The sequence below is a fragment of the Cyprinodon variegatus genome, unplaced genomic scaffold (assembly GCF_000732505.1).
Source record: "Cyprinodon variegatus isolate N-32 unplaced genomic scaffold, C_variegatus-1.0 Scaffold117, whole genome shotgun sequence".
Lineage (NCBI taxonomy): Eukaryota > Metazoa > Chordata > Actinopteri > Cyprinodontiformes > Cyprinodontidae > Cyprinodon > Cyprinodon variegatus.
This window is the reverse complement of record NW_015150570.1, coordinates 746480-774210: the sequence shown is the minus strand read 5'-3', so window position 1 is coordinate 774210 and position 27731 is coordinate 746480. Positions and strand designations below refer to the sequence as shown.

The 27731-nt window shown below is 36.1% G+C and overlaps 1 protein-coding gene across 1 annotated transcript; it reads right to left on the bottom strand.

Annotated features, from left to right (window-relative positions):
* Window positions 1–1702: 1702 nt before the first annotated feature.
* Window positions 1703–26581, bottom strand: LOC107085158 (leucine-rich repeat-containing protein 38-like). The gene is made up of 2 exons (XM_015375352.1): window positions 25060–26581; window positions 1703–7926 (listed from the first exon to the last, which is right to left on the bottom strand). The coding sequence occupies exons 1-2, from the start codon at window positions 25685–25687 to the stop codon at window positions 7679–7681; spliced, it is 876 nt and encodes a 291-aa protein (XP_015230838.1). The 5' UTR covers window positions 25688–26581; the 3' UTR covers window positions 1703–7678.
* Between the last annotated feature and the right edge of the window lie 1150 nt (window positions 26582–27731).

The window sequence follows — 27731 nt, the reverse complement described above, 5'->3', positions numbered from 1 at the left end:
TTTTCTTTCTGTGCTGTTCACTTCCTACCTACTTGCTTACCTCTGACAGTTAAAATGCAGGTCAGACACAGAGAGAGTTTCTATCCATGGTCAGTCAGCTTTTTAACAAAAATTAATACACTGACTTCTCAGTCAAACAAGAACAAAGCTCAATCACTTTTGGAAATCTGTTGTTGAGCTTAGTGGCCAACCTTTCATGTGTTGTGTTCTATTCTATTGTATTCTGTTCCATTATTTTCTATCTTAGCAAAGCAAATGAAAAAACAAATTCTATGGCAGTAACAGTATTCATCTGCTTATACATTTCATTGATTTATTAATTGATATATTGGCTGACTTATGGCAGTATTCTGTCGATGCTGTTTTCATACAGAGTAATAATTTAACCTCACTGTTAAAGTCCAATGTATTGCCAGCAATAGAATATTATATACATGCTAGTCTTGATTGAGAAATTATCTCAGGTATGCAGCAATATGGGTTGGCCCTGCCACCTGCAAAGATCCTCTCTGTTATAGGAAGCTCACTTGCACAAAAAGCAGCAAAACCCCAAAGACATACCGTAAACAAATAATATTATTATTCAAATACTGCTATGTTACTTTTGAAAATCTGTTGGTCATGTGCAATTTATCTCTGCTAAATGTAATCTCCATTTTATATGGCCGAATTGATCTGTATTGTATTGTTATTATCATCATTAAAATTGTTAGTATTGTCATTAATATTATTATTAGTAGTAGTGGGTGTAGTAGTTGTAGTATCAGAATTATGGTAGTATTTTATCAAGAGGTAATTATACTTCTGCACAATGTCATGATAATTGGGATAGTATTTTGCTCTCATAAATACATATTATTTTTTATATACAAATTATATTTATATGTGTGTGTGTGTGTGTGTGTGGCAGGGGGGTGTATACATGTCTTTTATTATTTGATTGTCTCTTTAGTTTATGAGCAGAAACAGGCAAGAGAGTCACTCTGCAGGGCTGTGCTTCCCTTCATCCCTTCACCCCTCACTCTTTTTCTTCCTGCCACAGCATCCAAGAGCATGGGCCTTCGGCTGTGTAGCCATGACAACCAAATGAGGTAAATGGTTGTAGGAGAATCCTCATCACGACCACCATCACCGTGGAGCTCTCTTCCGTGGTGTATGAGCACAGCATAAAGATGTCTTCTATGTATTATAATCCTCATCCAGTGTTGTAATTCCTTAGTGGAATTCCTTTAAATGATTCCGTTCTGCAGAGTACTGTCATTTTGCTCAGTGTCAAGCCAGCCCTCCATCTCCTTAGGGGAATAGTTATTTTTGTCCTTGAGTATGTTGACTTCAGACCTTAAAAAAGAGATCCATGTTATGTAGCTTTAAATATTTGTTATGTAGCTTTAAATATTTATATTATCTACCAATCTATAAATGACCAAGGGCTCATAATAGTATACAATATAAATTCTTTTAGTTACAGGATAAATAATATGCACAAACATTTGTCATCCTAGAGAACTACCTAACAGAAACTCTACACACCCAATTTTAAAGTCAGAGGTAATGGCAATGGATATATTGTATTGTTCCTCTGCACTGCACAAACTGAATAAATCAAAGATATTTCCACAAAGTCTCGAGATACATGGTGAATTAGTCTTTTTTTTTTTTTTACATCTAAGTCATTTTTCTAGCACCTTTTCCAAATATATTTCTGCTATTTGCATATCCACACTGTGACAACAGTGCCCTGTGAGATGGCTCACTGTGCTATACTGTATATACAGATGGGGGTTATTTATCTGCTGCTGTGACAATCCAAATCCATATATCCCAGCGACAAGAAGAAAAAAAAATCACATTAAATAAAGAGTTCTTTCCCACATTATCCCTCTGACACTTTATTAAAATCATCTTTTCAACTGTTGTCCAAAACAGTAGGTTGGACATACTGCACCAATACCTTTTTCATCCCTGCTGAATACAACATATTAAACACAACATAAAAATGCCGCCAGTGCTACATCTTGTCAAATGCTACCTTGATTTTCCATGTGAGCATTGTGTAAACACATTTTACTTGGAGCAAACACAGATGTGGACAGAAGAAAGGGTTTTATTACTATCATAGTTTTTAACCAAACATCAATATACAGCTACACATACAGTCTGTTTGAAAGTGTCTGTTTGACATTTGGAAATGCATTCTGCAGCAACAGCATCATCACTCACTTCTCCATCAAAATAATTTAGAACTGACCCATTCTGACATTTGTCTGACAAATCACAAACAGAATCTTGGTGTTTTACGCAAGACAAGCTGCACAAAAGCAGCCACCACTGTTTTTATTTCCCAGGGCTGTGTGATGCCAGATAGTTACACAGGGAACAAATGATGTAAATAATGCTTCAGTTTGGAAGCTGTAATAGAAAAATAGACATGAATCTGAAAATTATCCAGGTGGTAACTTAACAGTGCATGCTCTAATGTACTTAAATTGGTAATAAAACAAGAGAAAGTAAAATTTCATGCTAATATGTTTCATTTTAACAAGTCATCTAACAAAGTATTTTTCAATATACAATAACTACATAGTAGTTGCAAATAATAATGATATGTATAAAAAATTCTCCCTGTGATCCCTTCATTTAAGTTTGTGCATCCGAATATAAAAAAAGGTTATTATGTGTAAATAAATTCAAATAATACAAATTACATCAGATTTTTTTGTGAATTTAAAGGAAGATTTTTGCTTCTTATCTTGCTTAATTGACTTATTTTCTTTAGCTATGAATTTTAGTGCTATATTGAGATAAATATGTTTAAACAAAAAAAAAAAAAAATAAAAATCTGAGCAGATTTGCTGTAGTTTGGAGAAAGTTTGTTTGTTAATAAATTTCCATATGTAGCTCAATAGGCTTTGTTTTGATTTTACTAGCATTTCATGCTGGTTATATTTAAATGTTGCTGGTGCCGTTGTGGTCATACCTTCCTTTATTAATCTTCCTAAGCATTATGTTTTGTTAAATAGGGGATTTAAAATTGCATCTGGAAGCACTCTCTGTATAGACAGGAAGTAAATGGTGATGCAAACTCTAGCCTTGTCTTTCCTCTTTCTCATCGTTTGGCTTTAGTCATTAAAAAGGCGCATTAAAAAGCTGACAAACCTGTTACCTTAATGGACATTTCAGAAATGGGGGTTAATCAAAGGTCAGTTTCTATTATTTTTGTTCTGCATTGGGACATCAGTGTGTACCATGTTCCGGCAATACACAACATCCATACGTTAAAATTTCACCATTTTTTTACAGTGCCATTTTTAGTTAGTGATGTGAGACATGACACATTTGAATACAGACATCAATATTACTGCTAGGTTACAACAATTGATATGAGACATCCTTTGAAAGAGTGATTTTTAATGTCTGTTCATAAAACAACAACAATGAATAAGGCCACTCTTATAGTTTGCCATTTCTGCAAAATGTGCTAATTAACTGCTGCACACTTAGGGTATGAACTCTTTATAAAGAGAAAAAATAATTTTATATCCCTTTTTTATCTTAGGTTGCCAACACAGAAATGATCACTATATATGGATGGCTGTTTCTATATATCCACTGTTTGACATTCTTTTTGCTACATCTCAGTTTGCTGAATTACCAATGAATTACAAGAACACGAAAAACAAATAATTACATATCATCCTTTGTGCATTTCAAATCCTTATTAATGAGGATTTCAAAACACTTCATAAAATTCCAAAAAGAAAACACAAGGTTTTTAGGAGTATTAGATCTGGAGTGTGTTGAACTTCTCCAGAATCTGTTAAGGAAATGTTAAATTGAGAATATCTCTGTATATCAATTCAGAAGGTTTAAATATATAAATTTGATGGATCTTATGCAGAACGACCTAAATAAAAACTTAATGAAAAAAACACAATTATTATAATCTCAAGACAACCCATTTCTCAAATGAGCTAACTTTTCATAAAATAAATAGCTTTATAATGCAAGGTGGCCTATTATTTTAAATCAGGATTAAACACTGAAATGTGTAATTACTTATGATTAAGACAAAAGCTCCTTTCAGGTCAGACCATCAGCCTGTGACTGAAAAGTCTTCTGCAGGTGTTCTTCATGATCAGCTAATGACTTTTTCACACAGCAAGATAATTGTGAAAATTGTTCCCATTTCCGGTAGCCCTGATTATCGTAATGGTGTTAAAATGATCATATCAGATAATACCAGAGTTTGTGGCGTGTTATGATTGATCATATCTGCTTGTAAGGTCATTGGCTCCTCTCTTGACCTCAAATCAGGGATATCCAACATGTTGGATATTCTTGGCCCGTTATCTGAGCACGAATGGTGTCCCAAACTGCAAACAAGGATGCAAACTATCGATTTGGCAAGTAGCCAATCAGAAAACTCACCAGTTTAGCAAGCAGAGCACCCTGGTTGTTCTGTCTCCTCTAATTGAACCAATTATCTTTCTCTCATAAAATTAGTTGAACAAGTATCACCATTGGTTTGTCTTCTTTGAAAATAGTTTTTACTTTGAACTCTGTTTTTTTTCTCCAACAGGTTATAAAGAATGTCAGACAGGTCTGACATCTCAGTGTTCCTGAATGGATTCTGTATCACACATCACAAGATGTAGTAAAAAAATCTGTTATATCTATGATTTTTTTAATCGCCATGTGTGGGATCTGTTAGGTTTTTTAAAAATCATTGGACTAATTTAAAATCTTGCCACACAAACAAGGCATAAAAGAGCTGAGATGGAATCGGGTCCACAGACGATTTTTCTGCTATCCTCTGTGGAAGATGCAGTCATTGGGCCTCATGTAAGAAGCATCTGTATGAACAAATCTGTTCTTAAATTGTTTGCATGAGTGATATCGCATTCATGATTTTTCTCCAATTTCTAATCTTCTCTCAAGTATGAACACATCTTTCAAGCGCTCCAAAGTTGAAGCAGGATTCTTGTGCAATCACTCAACTGCTAGCCAAACCTAGTTTTTCACTAAATGACCAGATTTGCTGATACTTAGAAGAAATTGTCTGCTTTATTTGTCTACATCATCATATGCTATGCAATGTTGCAATTATAAATCCTTATTTAATCCACTGATGACAGAACTGTTGGTCAGCACAGTAGCAGCTGGCAGTTCCAGGGGACCGGGGGGTATCCAGGGGATGCTGGTTTGAGTTGTTGTAATTTTGTTAAAAGAAAGTGCAGTCAATGAGCTCTATGGGGGATCAAGCTACTTTTGAAGTAACATCCAAAAAAATTGATAGAAAGTTATGAAAAGATATTCAGTAACATTTTGCTGCTTGAAACTCTTCTAATGTATGCATTCAGTTCACTGGAGATAAATAGCCAACATGTGCCATAAAGGGAGATTTTGCAGGATGTTGTGTCATTTTGGTTAATGGTAAACTCATATCAAGCATTTCTATCATAAAAGTTATAGTTAATAATTATATCAATTTACTTCTGGCCTCCACTGGTACTTTGGTACCACTAATACCATTGACTTTCGTTTTTGCTAAACATGATTTTAACACCATTTTCAGAAAAGATGATTTGTGTTATTATTTAATTTATTTTTATTTCTGTAACAGTGCAACCAAAAAAATGTTTTCTTTTAAAGCTGTTGTGATTTATTCCCCACCTCTTCACTTTTACTGGTCCTTTAATTCTGCTTCTCAGCTCTTGGTCAGCAGAACCTCATTCTCCAAAATGGTAGTCTCTCCTTTTCATCTTCAATGCAATTTTTGTGAATGGTCTCACTAGCCTTACATGGTGTTATCGGGTAATAATGCAGATTTTTCCTTCTCATGAACACGCTCTCACTCACACACAGGTGGACTGCATCATGTATACGAGGATCATTTACAAAATTTTACTGGAGAACATTTATTGAATCTGATGTGTTATTGTCATAGGAGCCCACGGTAGTAGAAATTTATAATACAAAAAAGTTGTTGCATGAGGCCCACTGAGCTAAGATGAAAAGGGGGAGCTGCAGAATGCTGTGTTAATCCTCCAGTATAGATTATGTTCAATAATTATGTTGTGTAGCATAATCTCACACACAGACACGAATGTACTAAGGATGATGTACACAGATTTTGTTTTTTTTTCTTGAAGCACCAAATGTACTTAGCATGTTAATCTCAACAAAGAAGTAACCCAAAAATTAGGTGCATGAAATTCTTTTTAAACCATATTTAATGAGTATTGTTGAAATTAATGACACCTTATTATATTTTTGGGTTACTTCTTTATACACCTTGCCCCTTAACATCCATGCTTTTGGCTGTATGTTTTGAAAGGCATGGAGCCCCATGAGCTGGATAGATTACATAGTCAGATCTAAACGTTAGCTCTAAATTTATCTTTGAAATATGTATTTATCACAGAACTCTGACCTGAAAGGTGCTATAGACTGACAGGAAGAAATTGTGAATCTTTGGAGATGGTTATTTTTTGAGTACAAAGGGTCTTTACAAAGTGCAAGTTGGTTTCTGTTATGAAGCTACTTCTTTCTTTCTAAGTTTCTCATCTGCAACAACAAAGTCCTACCAAATCAATTTTCCACTCCTGAAACCTAATCTTTGGCAAACAAAGACAGTATTATTCTAAATGAGATACCTGCCAAAATTAGGTTTACTGTTTAAAGTGCATCGACAGAGTAACTAAATAGATTTAATTTAATATCATACTTTGCCATCATTTGCAAGACTATATATTTCAGAAATATCTTTCTCTACATAGTTTACAGTCATATGTCTAAGGAATATGCTATCCTTTTGACTTCTACATTGATTAAATACAATTTACGTTTGTACATCAATTTGCATTTATATAATGAATACTGCTAAATATTTGAGAAGACCCACCTTAAAGATGTTCCTGTCTGCCAAACCCTTTATGTCTATAATCGATTCAACAAGAGCTATACCATTAATCTTGCTCAGTTCTGCAAAACAACATTTTAATATAAACAAATGAGGCAATCCAGACAGAACACTGTTAAATGATCCGATATGCCAGCATATCAAGTCACAAGCAGTTGGATATTGAGGTCACCGGTCATTATGACATCCTTTTGGAACAAATTTTCAGTGAAGTGTTGTGCATTAAATATATATATATATATATTTATTTTTAATTTTTTCCCCCACTAAATGTGATTTAAAAATTCACAAATATTTTGATCTTTCTGTATAGAATTTAATATTCTAAAGCTGAAAGTTCAGCATGGATATATTTAGTATTTTTCTCAGATGAAAATGATAACTCTCTAACAAAATGTTCATCTAATCCAGTTGAATATATATTTCTAATATATAAGTCTTGGCCTCATTATATTACCTTACACTATTTGACACCGAGTCAAAAACCTTGACTTTCACAAAGAAAAATATGATCTCCGTTATAGCATTTTTGCACATGGAATAGTATACTTACAAATGTCATTCATTTTAGATGCCATTTATTAATATAATATTGTTCATTCATCTTTTGGCTCCAACTGTACCGATCCATGATGATCCAAGGGTTCTGGAGCTTTGCCAGTTAGGAAACACCACCTACCACACACTGTCTTGAGTGTCCTCCACTAGTTTGAAGAAGCTACTCGGACAATATAGGTCCTTAGATCAAAATTCTCTTCACTCCTCACTCTCTTCTTCATCTCCCTTGGTGCCCTTACTCCAGCGCTGGAAGCAATGAACAGTTGAAGCCAAAAAGAAGCTGGTCATTATGGCCACAACAGACACAGAGATGCCAGAGAAAATAATGATGAGTAGGTCTGTTAGAGTCAAAGTGGCCTGGCACTCGCGAAAGCTGTCCTTTGAAAGCTGCGTCAGAGAAACGCGTCTGCCATCCATGGGAAGGGAGCACTCCATGCCTTCTACCCCTGAAACAGAACAGGAAATAGAGTTAGATACAATTATTTGATATAAAAGTAGTGATAGGAATGCCTGAAAAAATTAGAATCCAAGCATGGTTCATATTTGCCATTAGGATTTCATTTCAGTAAGCTAACATCTGCATGGAGCAGAAAATAAAGCATATTTGTGGTACATTCTTGCTCTCACTTGCAAATTATGATATTTTGTTGCATACTGTGGAGTAAACTGTAAACTTTAATATTGATTGGTAGCTTGACACGAGTCTGTTTTATGAATCTCTGGTGTGATACTATTATAGAATATAAATTATATTGAATATAAGTCAAACTACTCAGGAAATATTTTAAGTTGGCTAGTCCATTCCACAGAAATCAACCTGTTATGACACTGGGTATGACTGATTTTAATTCTAACAATCTGAAGAGGTATCAATGAAAATGTGGCCTTTTATTACTGTTTATTATATTATGGGTAAAAATCCAATTTACTGTATCATATTCTAAATTCACAGAATTAAAATCAAAATATATGATCATTATGGGTAGTTTTGCATTGTATAATTCAGTGAAACAGTCATAGATAATATAGAACTAAGCTTCTGACACAAAGGTAATCATTCCATTGTTTTTACTACAAAACTGTTGACATTTAAGCCTCATTAAATACATGTGGTAATCAGAGATTGAATGCAGGCCAACAGACTCTAAATGATGCACTCTCAATTTTGCAAACCTAATGCTCTGTGCAGAGAAGAGCATTGGAGAAAACATTGTGCATTATATTAGAAGAAACCCTACTGTAGATATGTGGGCAGAAATGAAGGTTTGCAATGTGGGTGGCTATGTTTCACTGTTGCTGTGCATACAAAAAGATCAATTTCCTAAAGCATTGGTTTTCACTCTAAAGCATTCCTTGTTGTAACATTTTAACTATGTGCAATACTATTAATTCAGTCACCTAAACATACTTAACCTTATCAACAGTGTTAATGAGGCGAGGAAAAGAAGCTAGAGTAAAAGAAGCTTGTTTATTCTATAAACCTTAGTAACGAACATTTAACACCTTGTTGTTACAATGGAAAAAGGCACAGTGGAAATCTGCGATAGCATGGAATTAGTTTTCATGGTTCTCTGATTGACTTACTACAGTATTAATAAGGTTTGTAACAGAACTCTTTAGGAGACTGATAAAAGTTGGTGACACTAATACCCTAAATACCATATAGACTCTTACAACTCCTCTAATATTGAATTAGTAGAGCACAGCAGCTATTACAAAAAACATTATTGCAGGAGAGAAAATCATAACATAATTTTCATATTTCATACAGTTAAAACCAGATGTTTACATACATTGTGTAAAAATGCACACAGCCTTTGTTTCCGGTGTTGCATAAAGCAGAATGAACTTTCCCTGTTGTTGGTTAGAATTATTTTAATTGCATAACTAAAACTGAAACATTAACCTAAATATTTATTCATTATCTTTGTTCAGATGAAGAGGTTTACATAGATTTTAGCTGCATGTGGAACAATTTTCTTTGGAACTATATAGTTTGCCTTAAACATTGTGTGTACAGTTTACTGAATGTTGAATTCAGATGAAAAAAACATTGGAGGGATTTAAAAATTTGGGTGATGGGGTCCTTTCTCTTTACTTCATCAGCATCTAGGTACACTGGACAGAACCGATTGCAGTTTATGGTTGTGTTTAAAAAGAGCTAAGTAAAAATATTGACTGTTAGTAGCCATGTCTTTAGGATATGAAAGTAAGTATTTAGCAACAGAAAGTGAAGTGGATTATAGAGTGTGGTATTGCAACAGGGTTTAATGTGAGTTTCAAATGTCAGATAAGGGTTAAATCGTGAACCAATATTTGTTATTAAAAGGACATATTGCAGGTAGAGGTTTATGGTGGAAAAAGATTATGTGTGGATTTTAATATTATGGCTTCTGCATTTAAGATGTTTAATTTGAAATGTTATGCACTCAATTAGCCACTTACTTCATGGTAAGAATAGACAGTGAGGGTAATGAACGTACAGAGAGATGGGGGTGTGTTATTATGCAGAACTTTATGCTTTCTGCATAACAATGAAATAAATCCTGTGGTGATTGATATCACCAAGGGTTATGAATGTAAACAACGTGGGCACTAGAGGCACCGCAGGTGGTTTTGTGAGTCGGAGATCTTATTTTCTTGATAATCTCATTCAGTTTGGTTAGGGAGGACCAAAACAACAACAAACAAACGGTTCTGAAGAACAGCCTGGTGGCATATCTGGAGCATATCTGGAAGGGGACTGTGTGGCCCCAAAAAAACTAGGAAGAGTACTGGAAAGCATATTTGGCTTACACTTACAGTAGTAACACTGGGGCACCAATGATACTATTGCCTCAGATGAACACAAGAGCCCAGGCAGGATGTGGCAGAGATAAATTTCAGCATCTAGCTGAAGGCTACACTAAGTAGCCAGCAAATCCCTCCGGAGAAGTCTGCGCTCGCTGGACCGAGTCAGACTGCCTTTTTCCTACAATTTAGAAGGAGCTGAACGCAGTGTTTGTGTTGTAGAGAAGAACAACGGGGCCCCAATCAATGTTGGCCAAAGGAACCATTAGAAGCCACCAGACCTGTGACTGCCTGAAAAGGAGAGACGGAGCTGCACCACCGAGGATATGCTGCTGGGGGCTGTGGCTACAAGTTAACCACCCTAGCTAAAAACGAGACATCCCGTGCTAACTTGAGTTATAAAACTAAGCCCCTTGCAAAATTGCCTCTCTTAATATTGCATAAGATTGATCCAAATCTCTTTGAGCTGCTGTTGGATGAACGGACTGGACTGGAATAAAGACAGGGTCTGCAGAAAACGGAACTGAGCCGATGGCCCTCACTCCACCGAACCAAAACAGTAACATCATCCTTCCCCTTTCCCTTTCATCTGATGTATAATAATAGCTCTGCTTGGGTGAACTAGGTAGAAATACAGTCGTGTTATTGTTTTATTGGATATAAGCTTTCTCATTCAACTGTTGATGTTTAAAGAGTTTAACTGAATGCTTAACATCCATCATCTGCTCAAACCCAGGGGTGTACAAGGCACACTTGTTCAAGGCACTGGGTGGAGGTGCATCAGCCAGCAATGCAGGTAGAACTCTGTATTTTAACCCATTGCCCATTATTTTATACAGTGAATGGTTTATCACTTCAGCTGGATTCACTCTTCTTTCAGTAGCATCCAAATGAACAGAGACACATTTATTTGGTTGGTGAATAATAACGTTGCCGGTAGCCATAGTCTAAATTACTAAATTGGTGAAAGACAACTGAAATTTTAACAGCCGGATTCAGGAGTCCAACCTTTTAGGTAAGAGGCTAAAACCCTGGTCAGTAAGCAAATGACAGTTATAATCATTCAACTGATAATAATTAATTAGTTTTTTTCTTGATTTGAATGACCTATTAATTGACTAATTCTAGTTCTAGTTATTTGATATATTCATAATATTCTGGTAAACTTTGACAACAATGATCAGTAAGCTGTAGAAAAGAAAGTTAACTTGGACCCCTCTTTAGACCATTCAGTAACAGGAAATGGAAGTGTTGGTTGGTAAGATAATGACTGAGGCTACAGCAAATTAAGGGTAACATTGGGCTCTGTTGATTAAAGTTAGAGCACAGGCCTGGTAAGTAAGTAACTTCTAATTATAAGAACCTTTCAAAGATAAACATTACAGTGTTTCCCAAGAAGCAAATTAATGGCAGGAGAAAAGATAAAAGAAATGACAATAGCAACTCAAGTGAAATACTGTCTAAATGAGTAGGGTATTCCTTGAGGTGTTCTTGAAAGAGTCAATAAATACTTTGGAGCACAGAGCGAGTAGAAGGGAGTTCCAGAGCTTTGGGACTAATGTCACTGGTTAGATGAAGTAAGAGGAAGCTACAGTAAAGACAATATATCTGTCAGGGTTCCTGAGTGTGGGTTAGTGCGAGTTGTGCATCCCTACCCTAGAGGATCTTTGTTGAGAACTTGGGTAGCCTACACAGGTGAAAATAATCTTTATAATCATAGTGCTGGGCTTAAAAGAACACCAGAATCTTCATTCGGTGCTGGTTTCTTGTGTGTTGTAGAAGTTTGTTTTGTTGTCTTGTAGTCTCCAGCTTCTGTCAAGTATTTTCCCTTACGTTATTGGTTTTTGTTTTCGGTATTTTTGGATTTTGGAGTTTTGCCTCTGTTCCCCTAGGATTTTTATGAAATCATCCAAACTCATCTGTGCCAACTCCTCCCTGCATTTGAGTCCTCAAAACCTCTACACAACCTGACAATATCCACAATATTCATGTGTTTGGCCATTGATTGCCTAAATGTAAAAAAAAAAAAAAAAAAAAAAACAGCACGTAAAACTAGACTCTAAAATGAACAGCGCCCAGTGCAGCAAGGAAATGATGGGGACGTTTCGTCCTTTTCTAAGCCCTTGTGAAATTTTTTGCTTTCCCATTTTGCACAATCTGACAGTGATCTAGATATGCAATATTTAAACAAGTAAAAAAAACAAAAACGTTGCAGTAGTCCAAACGAGATAAGATTAAACCATAACTGTTCATTTCTAGTTCTCTGTTTGATGCAAAATATGTCAGATTGTTTCTTAAGTAATAAAGACTCTGTCTAACCACATACTTAAAGAGTTTCAAGAGACAGAGTGCTATCTAAAAAGACAACCACATTTTTAACATCTTTCACAGATTTGGAGAAAAAGGTCAATAACTGCTTAAGTGGAATTTCATAACTAGCAGCAATGATTGAGAGCAAAGCTCCTTGGGCCATTGAGCTGGTGACCATTCTCCCTTCCACAATCTAGAAGATATTACAAGTCTTGTTTTCCTGTAGGTTGGATGTGACTTCAGGCAATCCTTGGAACATTTAGGGCCTGATCTTCAAAAGGTCTTTAAACACGTGCAGACTAGTTTGCACACACAGATCGCATCTTCGAAGAGGGCATAAAGTATTTTCTGTTTTTTCTGTTTGCAATTCAGTAGACAGTGAGTGCAACCCCTATTTTGTGCCTTAGTCTCAAAGATCATGTAATGGTCAGGTAGTTTTGTTTGTTTTTCCTTGTTTCATTTTGCCAATATATTATATAGATTTCCCAGAGCTAGATAGTGGCCCAACAGGTTTGCTTTCACAATTATACACATTATAGTTGTTGCCATCAGGTTCTGTTTGAAAATTAATTATGAAGCTTTATTAAAAATGTCTTACAGAATACAATTATATGCAATGGAGATAAAAAGGGATGTGAGAAAGGGAGAGGGGATAAGAAATAAGGTGATAGAGAAAGAAATAGACAAAGACAGAAGAGAGGGGTGAGGAAAAAGACAGCAAGAGAAAGAAATTAGAGAGAAATAAAAAAAAACACAACAAAACAAACCAATATAGAAGAAATGTATTAGCTCCAGCAACTCTGTTTAAACACCCGCAAGAAACACAAAAGGAATGAAAACACACAAAGCGCGTTCTCAGGTGGCTGCGAGAACGGCAGATGAGAGCCCCTGGAGCCAAACCACACAGGGGCCCGATCCTAGAGGGGTCCACCCCAGGAGGGTGTGGTGCTAATGCCCCATGGGGCTAAAGCGGTAAGGCAAGTTCATTTACAGCACAATTCAGTTGGACAATACTAAACCAATCTTAAATTTGGTTGGCACCAGATTATATCATGACAGAAAATTTAGCTTTGCCTGAGAGGATAATGCCGCACAAAATTTATATGATTAAATCCTCAGTGTTTCCAGAAGCTCAGAACACAGCAGCATCCGGTTTCTTTTTTCACATTGGGTACTCCCTATTAAAAGACAACTAACTAATAACCAAGCTGAATATTCTTACTTGGTTTGTTTTGAAATGTTTTAAAATATTAGGAGCTTCTTTTTGAAAACAAAACAAAAAAAAGTCAGAAAAGTAAAAAAAATAAACTTATCAGCTGATTAAACATTTGATATCCTTTTCGTAGGATATGTTTTCTTTTTTCCTTGGGTTGATTTAATTATGATCCTGGCACCATTTTTTTTTTATGTTTTGTTTTTTTCTTTACTTCTTGTTTCAATTTAAACTATGCTGCAAATGCAATTATGTTGTGTATCTCCAAACAAACTTACAGTTCTATCTATGGACATGTGGTTATGGTCATGAAATTTTAGCTAAGTTGGTTGGTTAGTATTGGAGGTTCCAGTTTTCCACCATTTTATTTATGTGAACCAAATCATATTTGAAGAATTGTTTGGTTTTTTTGTACACCTTTACAAAAAATGAAAAAAAGCACTTGCAGTGATAAAGCATTTAAACAAAAAAAAAAAATTCACAAAGTTAATAGAACAATGTTAATTTGGTCAAAATGATCATTAAATTAAAATAGCTTACTCATTCGCCAACTACTTAGGGCAGAATAGTCAGATTAGACTGCTAGGATTTCCACAATGAAATGAAATAAATACAGTGGATTGAAATGTCTTTTACTATATTCAATTTGTTTATGATGAGGATTATCAATCTTAACTATATTTTCACTATGTCTCTCCAAACTGAGACGGCTTTGAAAACTGCCATTTCTAAACGAGGTAAGGCAAGGCAAGTTTATGGCACTTTTCAGAGGAAAGGCTGGAGTGCTGTATATGAGAATAAGAAAAGTACATTGCAGTGCCAAAGAGACAACACAAATAGCTAAAGAGAATAAAAGTATATAGATAATATATAATATTAATAATATGTAAAAACAGATAACATGGTTGATAAAATATAAAGAAGGATAAAGATAAACTGATTAAGAAAAATGAATGACAGTCAGACTAGAAAGCTAACTTAAAATATGTAGATAGCATAGCAAAAGACCACTTTAAATTAAAATATTTTTTTGATTTTTATTAAAAGCAATTGAGGGTTTCAGCACTTTTACAGCTTTCTGTTTTTTGTTATTGTGGAGCATAAGAACTAAAAGTTGCCTCATGTTTGATTCTGGTTCTAGGTATGTAAAGCAGGGTTGAACCAGAAGACATGAGAGGTCTAGGTGGTAGATTCACCGACAAGTTTGCAATGCATTCTAAACCTAAGAGCTATTATTTTTTAGTATTTTTAAGTTTATTCTCTTAGAGACAGGAGCCATCACAATAGTTTTAGCACTGGGATGATGCATTCCTCTACTTTTGTTTTGGTGAGGACATGAGCAGCAGCATTATGGATAAGCTGCAGCTGTATGATAAACCTTTTATGCAAATTTGAAAAGACGAGGTTGTTTTGTCATTTATCTTTAGTTCAGTGAAGACACTAGAAAATGTATCCACTGGTTGAGTGGTTTTCAGGTAATGTAGTCAAAGGATCAGATTTATTAGCCTGTAAACTGTGGAAAGTAAGACACAAGTATTGTTAATGGTTTTGCTTGTGATCTCAGAGAAGAAAGAATATATTGTATTTTTCAGTTGTAAGTTATATTTTTGAAGTTTACACTTAGGAGGCCTGAATATATTGGGGACTCGGCTTTTGTTTTACCAGGAGAAACATGTCTACAAGTCTAAGATGTGCTTAGAAATACCTTTTTACACTCCACTGTCTTTCTGGTTCAGAGTTTAGAGAAAAGGAGGTGGAATCAACGTTTCCTGTTGAGTCTGAAGTCGACCCCTTTGTGTGGGTCAGGTTGTGGAGTGACAGGGGTTTAATGGGGTGGTCGGTCTGGGTTGGGATTTGGATAGGAGAGGTAATAAAGTGGGGCACCACCTGTCCTAGAGAAGTTGGAGGAAATAACTTTTGTGATTAAATCCTTCTCTGAGCTAATTTTATAGTTATCTCTCTCTCAGCTGGAGCTGTGTGTGGCAGTATTACTATTGTTGTTTTTTGTGGTCGTTCTCTGGTTAGGGTCAAGGCTGCTGGTGGATGTACACATAATAAAATACATTAGATATAAAAACACTTTTAGCACCAGATTTGTCAAAAAACGACATATTAAAAAAAAAAAAAGTTTATTTATCCAAAAAAAACACAACTTATTAAGAAAGTTGACAGGTGAAGCAGAACAAACTTTTTTGCCACTATTTATTAATAATTAAAAAAGGTCTCAAAAAGGTCTTGTTTCTGCAGAAATATTGTGGCAACGGTTCACTGAAAAATACCTTGATAATGAGACCTCCTATTATATGAATTAAATCTGCAATACTGATTTTTGCTCGGCCACAAAATCTATGATTCGATAGTTTATCACAAGATTTTGGCAGGTCAGGCGCGCTTCTGTTACTGCCGGAACATTCTCTAAGATGTCAGAGACCGGAGCACTGGCATAAATCATAACTTCTGTTTTTAGCTTTTTTCTATGTTTTTTGTTTGTTTGTTTGTTTTGTTTTGTTGGGTTATTTTTTTTGCTGAAGTATTTATTCCCATCCACAGCTGTGTAACACTCTATTAGGGTCCTTGACCCCCATAAGGACGCTCTTTCTCTGGCAGTTTAGGAGAAGTTTGGAATAAAGATTGTTCTTATATCTTTTACTATTGTTTTCAAAAGATTTGTTGCTTCCTTCATTCATTGAAACAGGAAAACCTTTTTTGAAGATGAATTTTATAATTTCTAGCAAGTTCAATGAAAATATGCTGTTGAAATCCACTCTTACAAGGGGAAATGTGGCATTTTTCTGTAATTCTAGCTCTTCTGGATTATTTATTAGCCTAGATCTTCCAGTGAGTCCTCTTCCTTGATGTTTTGGTTTTGTTCCTAAAACATCCCATTTATTATCACTGTTTTGTTCACTGTCTGAGTCGTTGAGTTGTCTGTCGCTTTGTGGGATAGCTGAGTCATCACTGTGCACCATAGTAACCTCCAAATTCCCTTGGCTATCACCATGTGGGATCACAGGCTGAGTTGTATTGTTTTTGTATACAGTATTGACCTCCTCATTCACTTCTAGTCAATGGGTTTTCATCTCCAGAACAGTCATTTTCTATAAAAGTTGGTCAAAATAAGATATAAATGATAAAACAGGAAAAATGAATGATGTCATTTCACCTTGGGTTAAGATGAAAATCTGGCTTGGGTTAAACAGTAGCAGTATGTAAGCAGTATTTACCTAAATAATAAGAGCATGTAACAACCTAGAAAAAAAACAAAAAACATTAAAATGATCATTCTCACAGATAAAAGTACTTTCACTTTAGGCTTATCTTATTTGTACAGTGATTTAGGGATTAAATACCTTCGGAAGGTATTGGCTGTCACTCTAGAGTAGCAAAACCTCAGTGAAAAACAAACAAAGCCAAACCAGAAACCGAAAACCAACTTTGAACACCTTTGTACAGCTTATGTATCCTTCTGTCTTAGGAAAACAAAAAAAAGGCTGAATTACAAAAAGCCAAAAAACACTAAAGATGATAAATGTGTTTATGTGGTGAAATATACCGTATTCATAACAGACAAATCAGATTTTTTATAAAAATAGGCTGACATGGTTGCATTTTTTGTCATTTGTAAAGAAAAGGCTTTTCATTGATTATAAACTGCCAAGATAAGTCATGACATACCATTTGTTCACTAAACCTAAACAAAATTTCCTTTCATAAAGTATACTTATCTGGTTTTATCATCCGCTGAGCAATGCCAGTCTCATATCCCAAAAGAGGTTCAATTAAAATAATTTCAAATCTGGGTCTACATTACCAAGAGGCACAATATAGTACTTATTTGCAGTATCTGAGCTGCACATTTCTGGAATGAGATCTCTGATATTTCTCCAGTTATTTGTCGGAGCCACTGCCCCGAGTGCCTTTCAGAGAACATTTCAGTTTTTCCCTGAGCCCTCTGTATATCTCCAATTTCTCATGTTTTTTTTCCTGATGTTCCCATCATTTGGGATGGCCCCATCAATCACCATGACTGTCCTCTGCCTACCAATGATCACAATGCCCGGTCGGTTAGACACAACCGTTTTAGCTGTCATTCTCCACCACCTTGGGAGATATTTTTCTGATTTTTTTTGCTTCTGATTTTGAATGATGTGAAACTGGAAGTAAATTTTAAACTTGGGAGCAGCTTATTATCATCTCTAAAGTTGAAATATTACTTCAACGACTTCCACAAGAACATTCTGAGTTGAATAGGAGGCATTGGGAATGCTAAGAAGTGGCAAGGAAAAAGGAAAGGAGCAGGAAGTTTAAGCCATCAATCATTATGGGCAATGTGAGATCTTTAAGAAAAAAGTTAGAGGAACTCCAACCCCTTCCAAGGACCCTCCAAGATATTGGCAATGCAACATTATGTGCTTTGCTGAAACCTGCATGCAGGATCATATCTCAGGCTCTGTTCTAGGAACTCCTCCAGAACCTCTGGAGATGATTTCATGAAGAAGAATTCTTCATAAAGTGAAGAACGTATTGGACAACGGCAAGCATCTTATTCAATAGATGGTTAAACAACAACGGAGTGTCTTTAGTAGGCAGCTTCTCGAGATCTGTTGCAAAGCAGACCAATACAGAAAATCCTTCCTGTCTTTAGCCATCATCATTTTATAAACTGGATTAAAAAATGGCAAAAAACAGACAAACTATGAGCTACTGAAACATACATTTCTGTTTGGGATTAATAAAGATTTTTTTTTTTTTATTGAAGAGAATTTAAAGTCGACTGCTCGGTGGAGAAATGCGTAGCACTAATGCCTTGCAGCAAGAAGGTTCCAGGTGCGATTACCGGCCCAGGGTTTTTCTGCATGGAGTCTGCATGTTCTCCCTGAGCATGCGTCGGTTCTTTCCTAGTTCTCAGGCTTCCTCCCACGGTCCAAAAACATAACTGTTAGGTCAATTGGCTTCTCTAAATTCTCCTCAGATGTGAGTGTGTTTGTGAATGTTTTTTTTTTCCCCGTTTGTCTCTGTGTTGCCACTAGGGTAAAAAAAGTATTGATACTGAAACGTTGTATCCGGATACAATACTCATTTTCAAAAGTATCGATACAGCCATCTAAAGTGCAGAATAGTTGAAAATGCACTTTCTGGACACTGTGTGATTGAATAATTCTGTGCATTTTTCAGTTTCAGACTTTTTTTGGAACAGGTGCAGCTGCTGAGAATGATTTTTGCTTAACTGGTTTGGCTAGTGTCATTGTTATGTCTGCAAAACATAGCCAAGGAAGGCACACTTAATTTTAATTTTGTAAGTTTTTTATCAAGCTTGCTTAATATTGTGCACAGCATACAACCTCAAAATATTATTCTTTTTGTTTTTTATTTATTTATTGTATTTATTTAGTAATGAAGATATTTCTGTTCGAACAGGGTATTGAGTATCAAATATTTTACTTAGTATCGGTATCGTGACAACACTAGTTGCAATGGACTGGTGACTTGTCCAGGGTATACTTTGGCTTTTCATCCATTGAGCTAGAGATAGGCACCAGCACCCCTCTTGACCCCATCAGGGATAAGTGTGACAGAAAACAGATGGATGAATTTTAAGTGAATTGAACAAAAATTGTGAATTCACTAGAAAAAATCTAAATTTAAATAAGTAAATTTTTCCTTGAATAAGTGCATTTTTTTATTTAGTAGGTAAGTGAGACACTTTGCTAGTGGAACAAGACAATTTACATTTAGAATAAATACAGGAAAAAAATTGTATTGTCTTATTTCAAGTGCATAATATCTGATGATCTTATATTAAGAGTAAAAATTTGTGTTGCTACAATGCCATTTTTTGGCCCTGATACCAATACCTGCTTGTGCAGTATTGGCCGATACCATCTGTTTGAAATTTATATGTGTGTGTAAATATATATATGAAGAACTGCATACTACTTGGATGTAAAAGAATTGCCATCATGGCTTTGTCAAGCTGCTGCCTACCTTTGTGAAGCATGGAAAAGACTAACTTTTTATTGCCAACTGGAACAGGTGACAATAGTCAAATAAACTTTTGGCTCTCAAAATGGTATCAGTGTCCTATTTGTCGGTACTCTCCGTTACGGATACCACCATTTTAGTGCTGGATCAGGGCCCTCCCCGATACTGGTATCGGTATCAGTGCAACACCAGTAAAAATATTCATTTCATTGGGATATCATCTTATTTACCTGCTCAAATTAAGGGAAAATACACCTAATATAAGAAATGTTGACCTATTTCTTGACCGTTTTTGCAGTGTCTGTGGGAAGTATGGAAGCTTCAATACCCACTGTCTGAACTATCAGCTAAACTTTCTAAACTAATTGGAATAAATAGGCTTCAAGTCTAGCCACAGTTGGAAGAGAGAAGTTTCTCAATTGATTAGATATATTCTGAGGTTTTCAACTTGGTAATGTGTTGACAGTTTATACAATACCCCATAAACCTTTGATATTGCAACTACTATGACTCTGGAGCAGGCTTTTGTTCTGTGATGTAACAAAAATCACGCCCTTACACTCTCAGGTTTGTCTGCCCACACGGTTGTGTTTCAGTCTTGGCAAAAACAGTTGATAGATTACATTTAGGATTACTGCCAATCCGCAGGATAGGCTATCTCCCGTCTCAGCCATGATTGATCTACCTTGCTAACTTGTTGCACATCTCTCCTTTTAACACGACACAGCACTACATCTACAGACGGATTTCTAAATCTGTTGATTCACTATAGTCATGAATCTCTGTTCATATGGTAAAGTTTACATTTATAGCACCTAAAAAACCAAGTGTGTAGAGACCTTTGTAGTAAGATACTGCAACCACACAGCTGTGATGCATGATTAAACCTTTTGAATGTGTCTCTAATTATCATAGAAGTAAATTATTTAAACATGATTGCAGTCATACAATATAAAGAAAACTGACATTAAACATAATTGTAAAATGTTTAAGAATAATTATAAGTAAGAAACAAATAAGAGTCAGATGTTAACACAGTGAGTAATATTTGCAATGTATTTACAAAGAGAGAAGTATTATTGTGACTCAGGGCAAACCGTGAATTATTCATAAGGAAACTCCGTCTGTGGAAAGATTCAGCAACCTTATACCCGACACACACAAATTAAGTCACTATAAAAGCACAATGTATCCTGGCTGCATATGATTATTTACAAATATAAGGCATAGCTGTTATATAACATACACATTTCTTTTGGTTTAAAATTCTATTTATATTTTCATAAAATTACAAATATAGGTGTGTATTTATAGGATTTTACATTTTAAAACAGCTGAAGCTTTTATGCTTATATTGTTTTATTTTTTTAAATTTGAAAAATATCCTACTCTGCTTTTCAACATGTACCACATGATACTATCACATTTTGTAAATCTCTCCATCTTTTCCCACTTGGCTCTCCCTTACCAGCACTCTCTCTCACATCCAAACTTTAAATACACATTAAATTAGGCCAAGATAAAACAAGCTGTCAGGTTGTGTTAATAGAACAGATATTTTCACATCACATACCCATGGGTAATAAAGATATCCAGGGATGTTGCATTGAGCATTGCAGGCTAATATTTACACCAGGTGGAGCTGGTCATTATTCTCAGAGCTGTTTGTGCAGTGTGATAACAGGTTTTAAAGGGTAAATAGAATAGGCTGAGGAAGAAAGTTCAAATTTTGACCCCAACTGTCATATGAACTGCTACTTTGCTGCGAAACTGTTCAGGTCATGACCAGTGTTGATAGCAACACCCAGATGGACCAGGTTCCCTATCTGCCATCTCCCATAAGAAGGGCTAGCCCTGCCCTGTAGGCAGCTGTAGCTCCAATTACTCTGGCCAATATGCTGTAGAACTGTGTCAGTCTGAATTATACATGGCCTTTGTTCATCCTTAACCCAAGAGCACTGGAGACAGCGGTGGATCATGTTTACACTCATTCTTCCGCTAAAAAATGTATGAACCTGATTGGTGGCCAAAAGACACCTTTGCATGGTGACCTAGAAAAACCACAAAAAGATTAATTGCTTTAAAAGTCAGCTTTTAGTTAAGGAAAAGCAGAAACAGTTTTTGTATTTCAAAAAAGAGGAAAAAACATTATAATCATTGCAATTTCTGTTTATTTTGATTGTCTTTAGTTCAAAAGTCCAAAATTTCAAGCACACCCCTACCAGCCATTTTTCTGACCTGTGATGACACAAAAAGAAAAGGTTGCTGTGTTGTTAGGCAAAATCATTAGGGAAATCAAGAAGTGAAAAATGAAATGGGAATTAGATTTACCATGTGGACTTTGCAGCTTCTAAGTCATGCGGAGAGGATGCTATAAATATTTTCAGAAAGTCTTTTAGAGCAGAATTTCTTTAGATGAGCTATGTATTTAAATATATATATATATAGCTTGACTAAATTTGATAAATATATTATGAATATAAATATAGAATTGAATAGAATTCAGCTTTATTGTCATTTTACTGTCACAAGTACAAAGCAACGGAATATAGTTTACATCTATCCAGTTGTGCTATGCATATGAGCCATTGGTTTAGAACATACTGACATGGGAGTTGGCTCTACCTGGCTGTGTGTTACCTGGATCAGCCTGTGGAGCTGGCTGACAGTTGCCTTTGTATTTCTGGTTCTAAATGTATGTCTGCTTATGATGCCTTGAACCCCATTTGGTTTCTTCCTGTTAAAAGAGATTTTTCCCTTCCACTGTCATAACAAGCATGCTTGGTTTGAGGGATTGCATCCGAGTCAATGAATCAATGCAATCCGCTGGCTCTCTATAGAGAGAGAACTGTGAACCAGTCTGACTGTTTGGTCTGATTGAATTGTCTCTGTGAAGTGCCTTGAGATTACAGTCTTGTGAATTGTCACCATATGAATAAACTGAATTGAATTGAATAGCACATATGGTGCAATGAAAAAAAGGGCAAATCAGACATATTTCCATGATTTCTTTGTACTGAATTTCATGGTTTAAAACTCCAGTCTACCTACAGTTTTTACCCTATCATCCATCCATCTGTCCATCCATCCGTCATCCATCCAGTTTGTAATATAAAACTTGTTATTTTTTTATGGTATAGGTCTCACCGTTTTTCCACTGTTCACAGCTTTTCATTATATCTATTAGGTCTGACAGTATGAGGCCTGCATAAGGGAAACACAATGTTAAATCCAGCCATCTCATTGTTAGTCATACTTGGTATGTCTCTATTATTCTTTTAGCAAACGTTTAATTTACATTTTTCTTAACTTTCTAAATGTTATCAGGGTTTACAGGTAACATAACTATTGGTAATAATGGCAGATTAATATAAAAAAACAGTATATGTATGAGTATCAAAGCTACTTTTATGTCCACTAAACTCAATTAAAAATTATTTGAAGGTGAAAGTAATTACGAAACTGTAATTAAGCCTCTTGGGAACTTAAAACTTTATGTAAAAACTCAAAGTTTTCTGCCTTGGGTTGCAAAGAATGAAAGTTCTGAGAATAGAATCAATAGTGCAGTCCAGAACATCATGGCCTATATGTCGGTAAGTAGTTTATTTTAGGGGTTATCAGCAGTTTGCAGCAGCTGAACAAACCCGTTTTAGATTACTACAGTAAGTTCAGCTAAATAACAGGTAACCTCACCAGGATCCAAACAATAATTACAAACAAAAGACAGTTTCTTTAAATTTCATAATAGAGAAATGTAACAGATCATATGCCAATACTTTTGTTGAGCATTAACAAGATCAGATTAAGAGTAGTCCCCAGGTTTTTTTTTTATTTCTTTTATTAGATGCCTGTACTGTAAGTTACTCCCTTATAGAAAAAATCCCCACAATAAGTCATACACCCCTATACACTCCTTAAATCAGATAACTTTATTCATAGATGAAATGACTTCAAACAAAAGGAGATGTTTGTTATCCAACATAGATGTTTTCTTTAATAATACCCTACCTATTATAATTCATTCAATTTGAAAGACATGTCCCTTGAAATAGGCCATCTCGTTTAAAGATTCTGTTAGACAATAATACAATTAAGTTTTTTTAAGCTTTTATATCTCAAAAGAGTTATTAAATAGAACCCAAGTACTGCATTTTAGGTTTAAAATGTATGCAAAAATCAAAATAAAACAACAAAACATCTCTGTAATCTGATGTAAAAAATGATCATGTGTGGTTCAGCAGATTGTTTTGTTTCTTTGCTTCCACGTCCTACCCTGCTCTTGTGAGATTCTTGTTGTCTGAAGTACAAGGAAAAGTTTGCATCCTACAAACCATTTAACTCTAGAATAATAGTTATGAATAAGGACAAACACAATAATTGCACAGATAAATAAATTAATATTTAATGCTTTTGATCTTCCATATGTCCTGATATGGTAATTGAATTGGCATAATGCATTAACATCTCTCATTTTTATTTAGGAAAACACTGAGAGCCCCATTTTGAATAAAGACACCAATCCAACATGTTTATTGATTTAACGCAAAAAGCAATTCATATTTCATGGGGAACTTGATAATGCAATTTCTCTCATGTGTCTCTTAAAAAAAAACGAAGGCACAGACTGAGTCTGCTTTGTAAAAACACCAAAATGTCCATCCGCTTATGTAACTTAGCCTCGTGGCTAAACCACATTGGTGGATGGAGTCTGTGAGCATAAAAATTCTCATGAATAAAGCAATATACGTATGAAGGGAAAAGCTGTCTTTATTCACTTATTAGAAAAAAAAACGCCTTTACATCCATATACTGCTGATCTGCCACATGCATGAAAAAGGTGTCGAATAAAACGTTGTATTAAAAAAGAAACAGGAATGTATTAATGTTCAATGTTGTGGTCAGTGCTTGGTCTACATGCAAGCTTAAATCCTAAACCAAATTAGCTCATTTGTTTCACCAACATTGAAAATACTGTGAATTTTATGGTACCAATAGATAACAATAAGACAGAACTGACACGTTCAAAAACAAGTGCCATTGTCTCGTGTTACGCACTGAGTCTCCCACATCAAGAGCTGTGGGGGTGGATGAAAAAAGAAACAAAATTGGAACATGGGAGGGGGAAGGGGTTTCCTCTTGTACTGGGAAAAATAAATAAATAAATCGGCCAGGACTGCATGATGGCGTAGGATTTACCATATTACAGCTCAATGCTTCACTTGGATGCACGTTATCTGGGTCATGCCGAGCAACAAAAAACTGAGGGTAGAATGACATTACTTACCATTCGGAAGCTTGTGACGATTTTCAATCAACCATTCAAACAGGTTGGTGAAGTTGCAGTTGCATACCCAAGGGTTGCCCTCTAGTCTTACCACCCGCAAGGAGGGCAATTGACTTAGGGCCCCCACCTTAAGGGTAGATAGTGCATTGCGTTCCAGTTCAAGTTCTCGCAGAGAAGTAAGGCCCAGGAAGGCATCCTCACTCACCATGCTCAAGTATGGGTTGTTTCCCAGACGCAGTTTGATCAAGCTCCGGGACTCCCCGAAAGTCCCCTTTGGGATTTCAGTCAGATTGTTGCTACCTAGGTCAAGGAAGACCAACCTGGAGGATGTGCTTAGGGTGCCAGGTTCTATGTAAGAGAGGGAGTTGTTCCGGAGGTCCAAGTAAACCAAGTCACTATACAGAACCAGAAAATCCGAGGGGATGCGGGGTATCCAGTTATCGGCTAGCAAAAGCCTCCGGACATCCAAAGGGATCTCTTCAGGAAGACGGGTTAACCCCCGGCCACTACAGTCCACAGTGTGAGGATCTGGGCACAGGCAGGTTGCTGGGCAGTTTTCGCCCCAGGTCCAAAAGACAGAGGACAGCAAGATGAGGATAGGTTGAAGCCAGTGGACCCATGGCAACATGGTCGAGAGGGTCAAATGACTTAGGGGAGAACAGGTTTAGGTTAAGTACAAAATGGAAAAAATGGATGGGGGTTGAGAACAAAAAGACAGGGGTCAGAGGGCACAGGGCTGGTAGGAGGAAGGGGGTGGAAGGAATCAAGGAAATGAAAGGGATCAATCCTCTTGAATGAACATCTTGATGTTATGAAGAGAGACACCTGACAGGACTTAGGAATTGTGTGACGGCAGTACAGCTGAGGAAAACTGTTTTCTAGGAGATCACGTAACAAGCTGCTAAGATAAATTAGCAGTCTGTCTGTTTTAAATGTGTAATAAGAGGCTGATAGTAATCCGTGAGAATAATTGAGGATAACACAGAGGGGGATGTAGCTCTGAAGAGGTAAATTAACAGGAGTTAGCTGGGAGAAAAGAGAAGTAAGGGAAACAGACAAGGGAGAGGGGGGTTGATGAGAAAGCTGTGTCCGCCACACTACCCCACAGTTCGTCTGGCAGCAGGGATAGACAAAGACAAAGACAATGAGAGCTGTGACAAAAAAGGATATGTGACACAGTAATTCAAGCATGACAAGCAAAGAGTTGCATTGCTGCATTCGTCCATTAGTCCGAAGTCTTTGTGCAGAAAAGCCCAACGGTGTGAAAAAAAACAGAGCTCACGGAGCATCGCTCAAATGTGTGGTGATGTTGCCCCCGCTCGCCCTTAAATCTCTCTCTCTATCTTCCAGTGCCCTGCAACATGATGTAAAAACAAAGCCAGGCTCAGTGCTTTTCTCTCCAGCACCATTTCTAAGCTGTGTGAGAGGCAATCCAAATGTCCAGGCAGGAGCCTTGTGGATGTAGGCTGAATTACTGAGCTGCACTCAGCCATGCCAATCCAATGTCTGCCTCTGAATCTACCACGGTTTATCTCATGCCCTCTCCCCTCTCCCTTTTCCAGGGGGGCGTGTCTGATTCATCAAGTCACTGTCAACATGTGATGTCACTTCCTATGGTAAGAAGACATTATTTTTCATATTTCAAAATCTGAAATTAAAGGTAAGAAAGCAATTTTTGATTTTAATAATATTTTTAAGCTGAGTATCCTTAGACATAATATTAACAAATACAAAGCAAAACGTGTAAAATATACATAATTTCCAAGAGGCTTTTTATCATTAATTACTCTGTCACATAATCAAAATATAACAGTTTTACCAGTGTTCCATATTTAATTAAATGAGTGTTCTTAAAATAAAAAAAAATTAAAATCCTAATTTTCCAAATTTTTCTTTTAAAGGGCTATTCTAACTAAATAGTGAGTATGACATAGAGAAATAAACTGAATTATAAAGAAACACAATCTCATGATACCAACTGTGCTCAGTTTCATGCATCGTAAATGGTTTTAAAAACAGTATATATTACCTCACACGGTGACGGGGACATTGCACGGAAAGAGGAGGAAGACCTTGATAAAGTGTACATCGAGGATGACTGGCAAGAAGCCATTAATGTGCTTAATTCAACCTTTATATGTAATACTCTCAGAGAGACACAGTATTCTACATATAACACCTACATATAACACCTTTTTTATTGAATAAGATGGATCGCCAGGTCTCTCCTTTATGCTTTGTTTGTTCCCCTGATGTCTCCCTGGTTCTGGTTTGTTTGTATTTCTGTTGGATTTTTGATTCCTGCCTCAGCTCCTGTGAACCTTATTAAACCCACCTAAATTCACCTCTGCCATCTTGCCTCTGCATTTGGGTCCTCATTCAACACCAAACCTGTGGGAAGAAGAGCGGCCATTTTTGTCTTCTGTTTCTTTGTTACATTGCTGGTAACTGGAGGGAGGCTGAGGCCCAGAGTATCTTGTATATGTTTAGTTTCTTTTGCACCCTGTTTTGAGTTTTTGAGCACAATAAATCACCAACACCGGTAACCCGACTGAGCCTGGATTCTTGGAGGCCAAAGAACCCCGTCTCAGTGACCAAAATCATCACTGTTACTGTTATTATATAGTAAATTAAATCATTATTGTTAAATTGTATTTATTGTCCAACTGTTT

Excerpts from the sequence above, each read along its gene's own strand:
- LOC107085158 (XM_015375352.1), bottom strand. The coding sequence starts at position 25,687 with ATGTTGCCATGGGTCCACTGGCTTCAACCTATCCTCATCTTGCTGTCC. Across the intron at positions 7,927-25,059 it reads TCGTCACAAGCTTCCGAATG|GGGTAGAAGGCATGGAGTGC; the intron begins GTAAGTAATGTC and ends GTTCTGTTTCAG.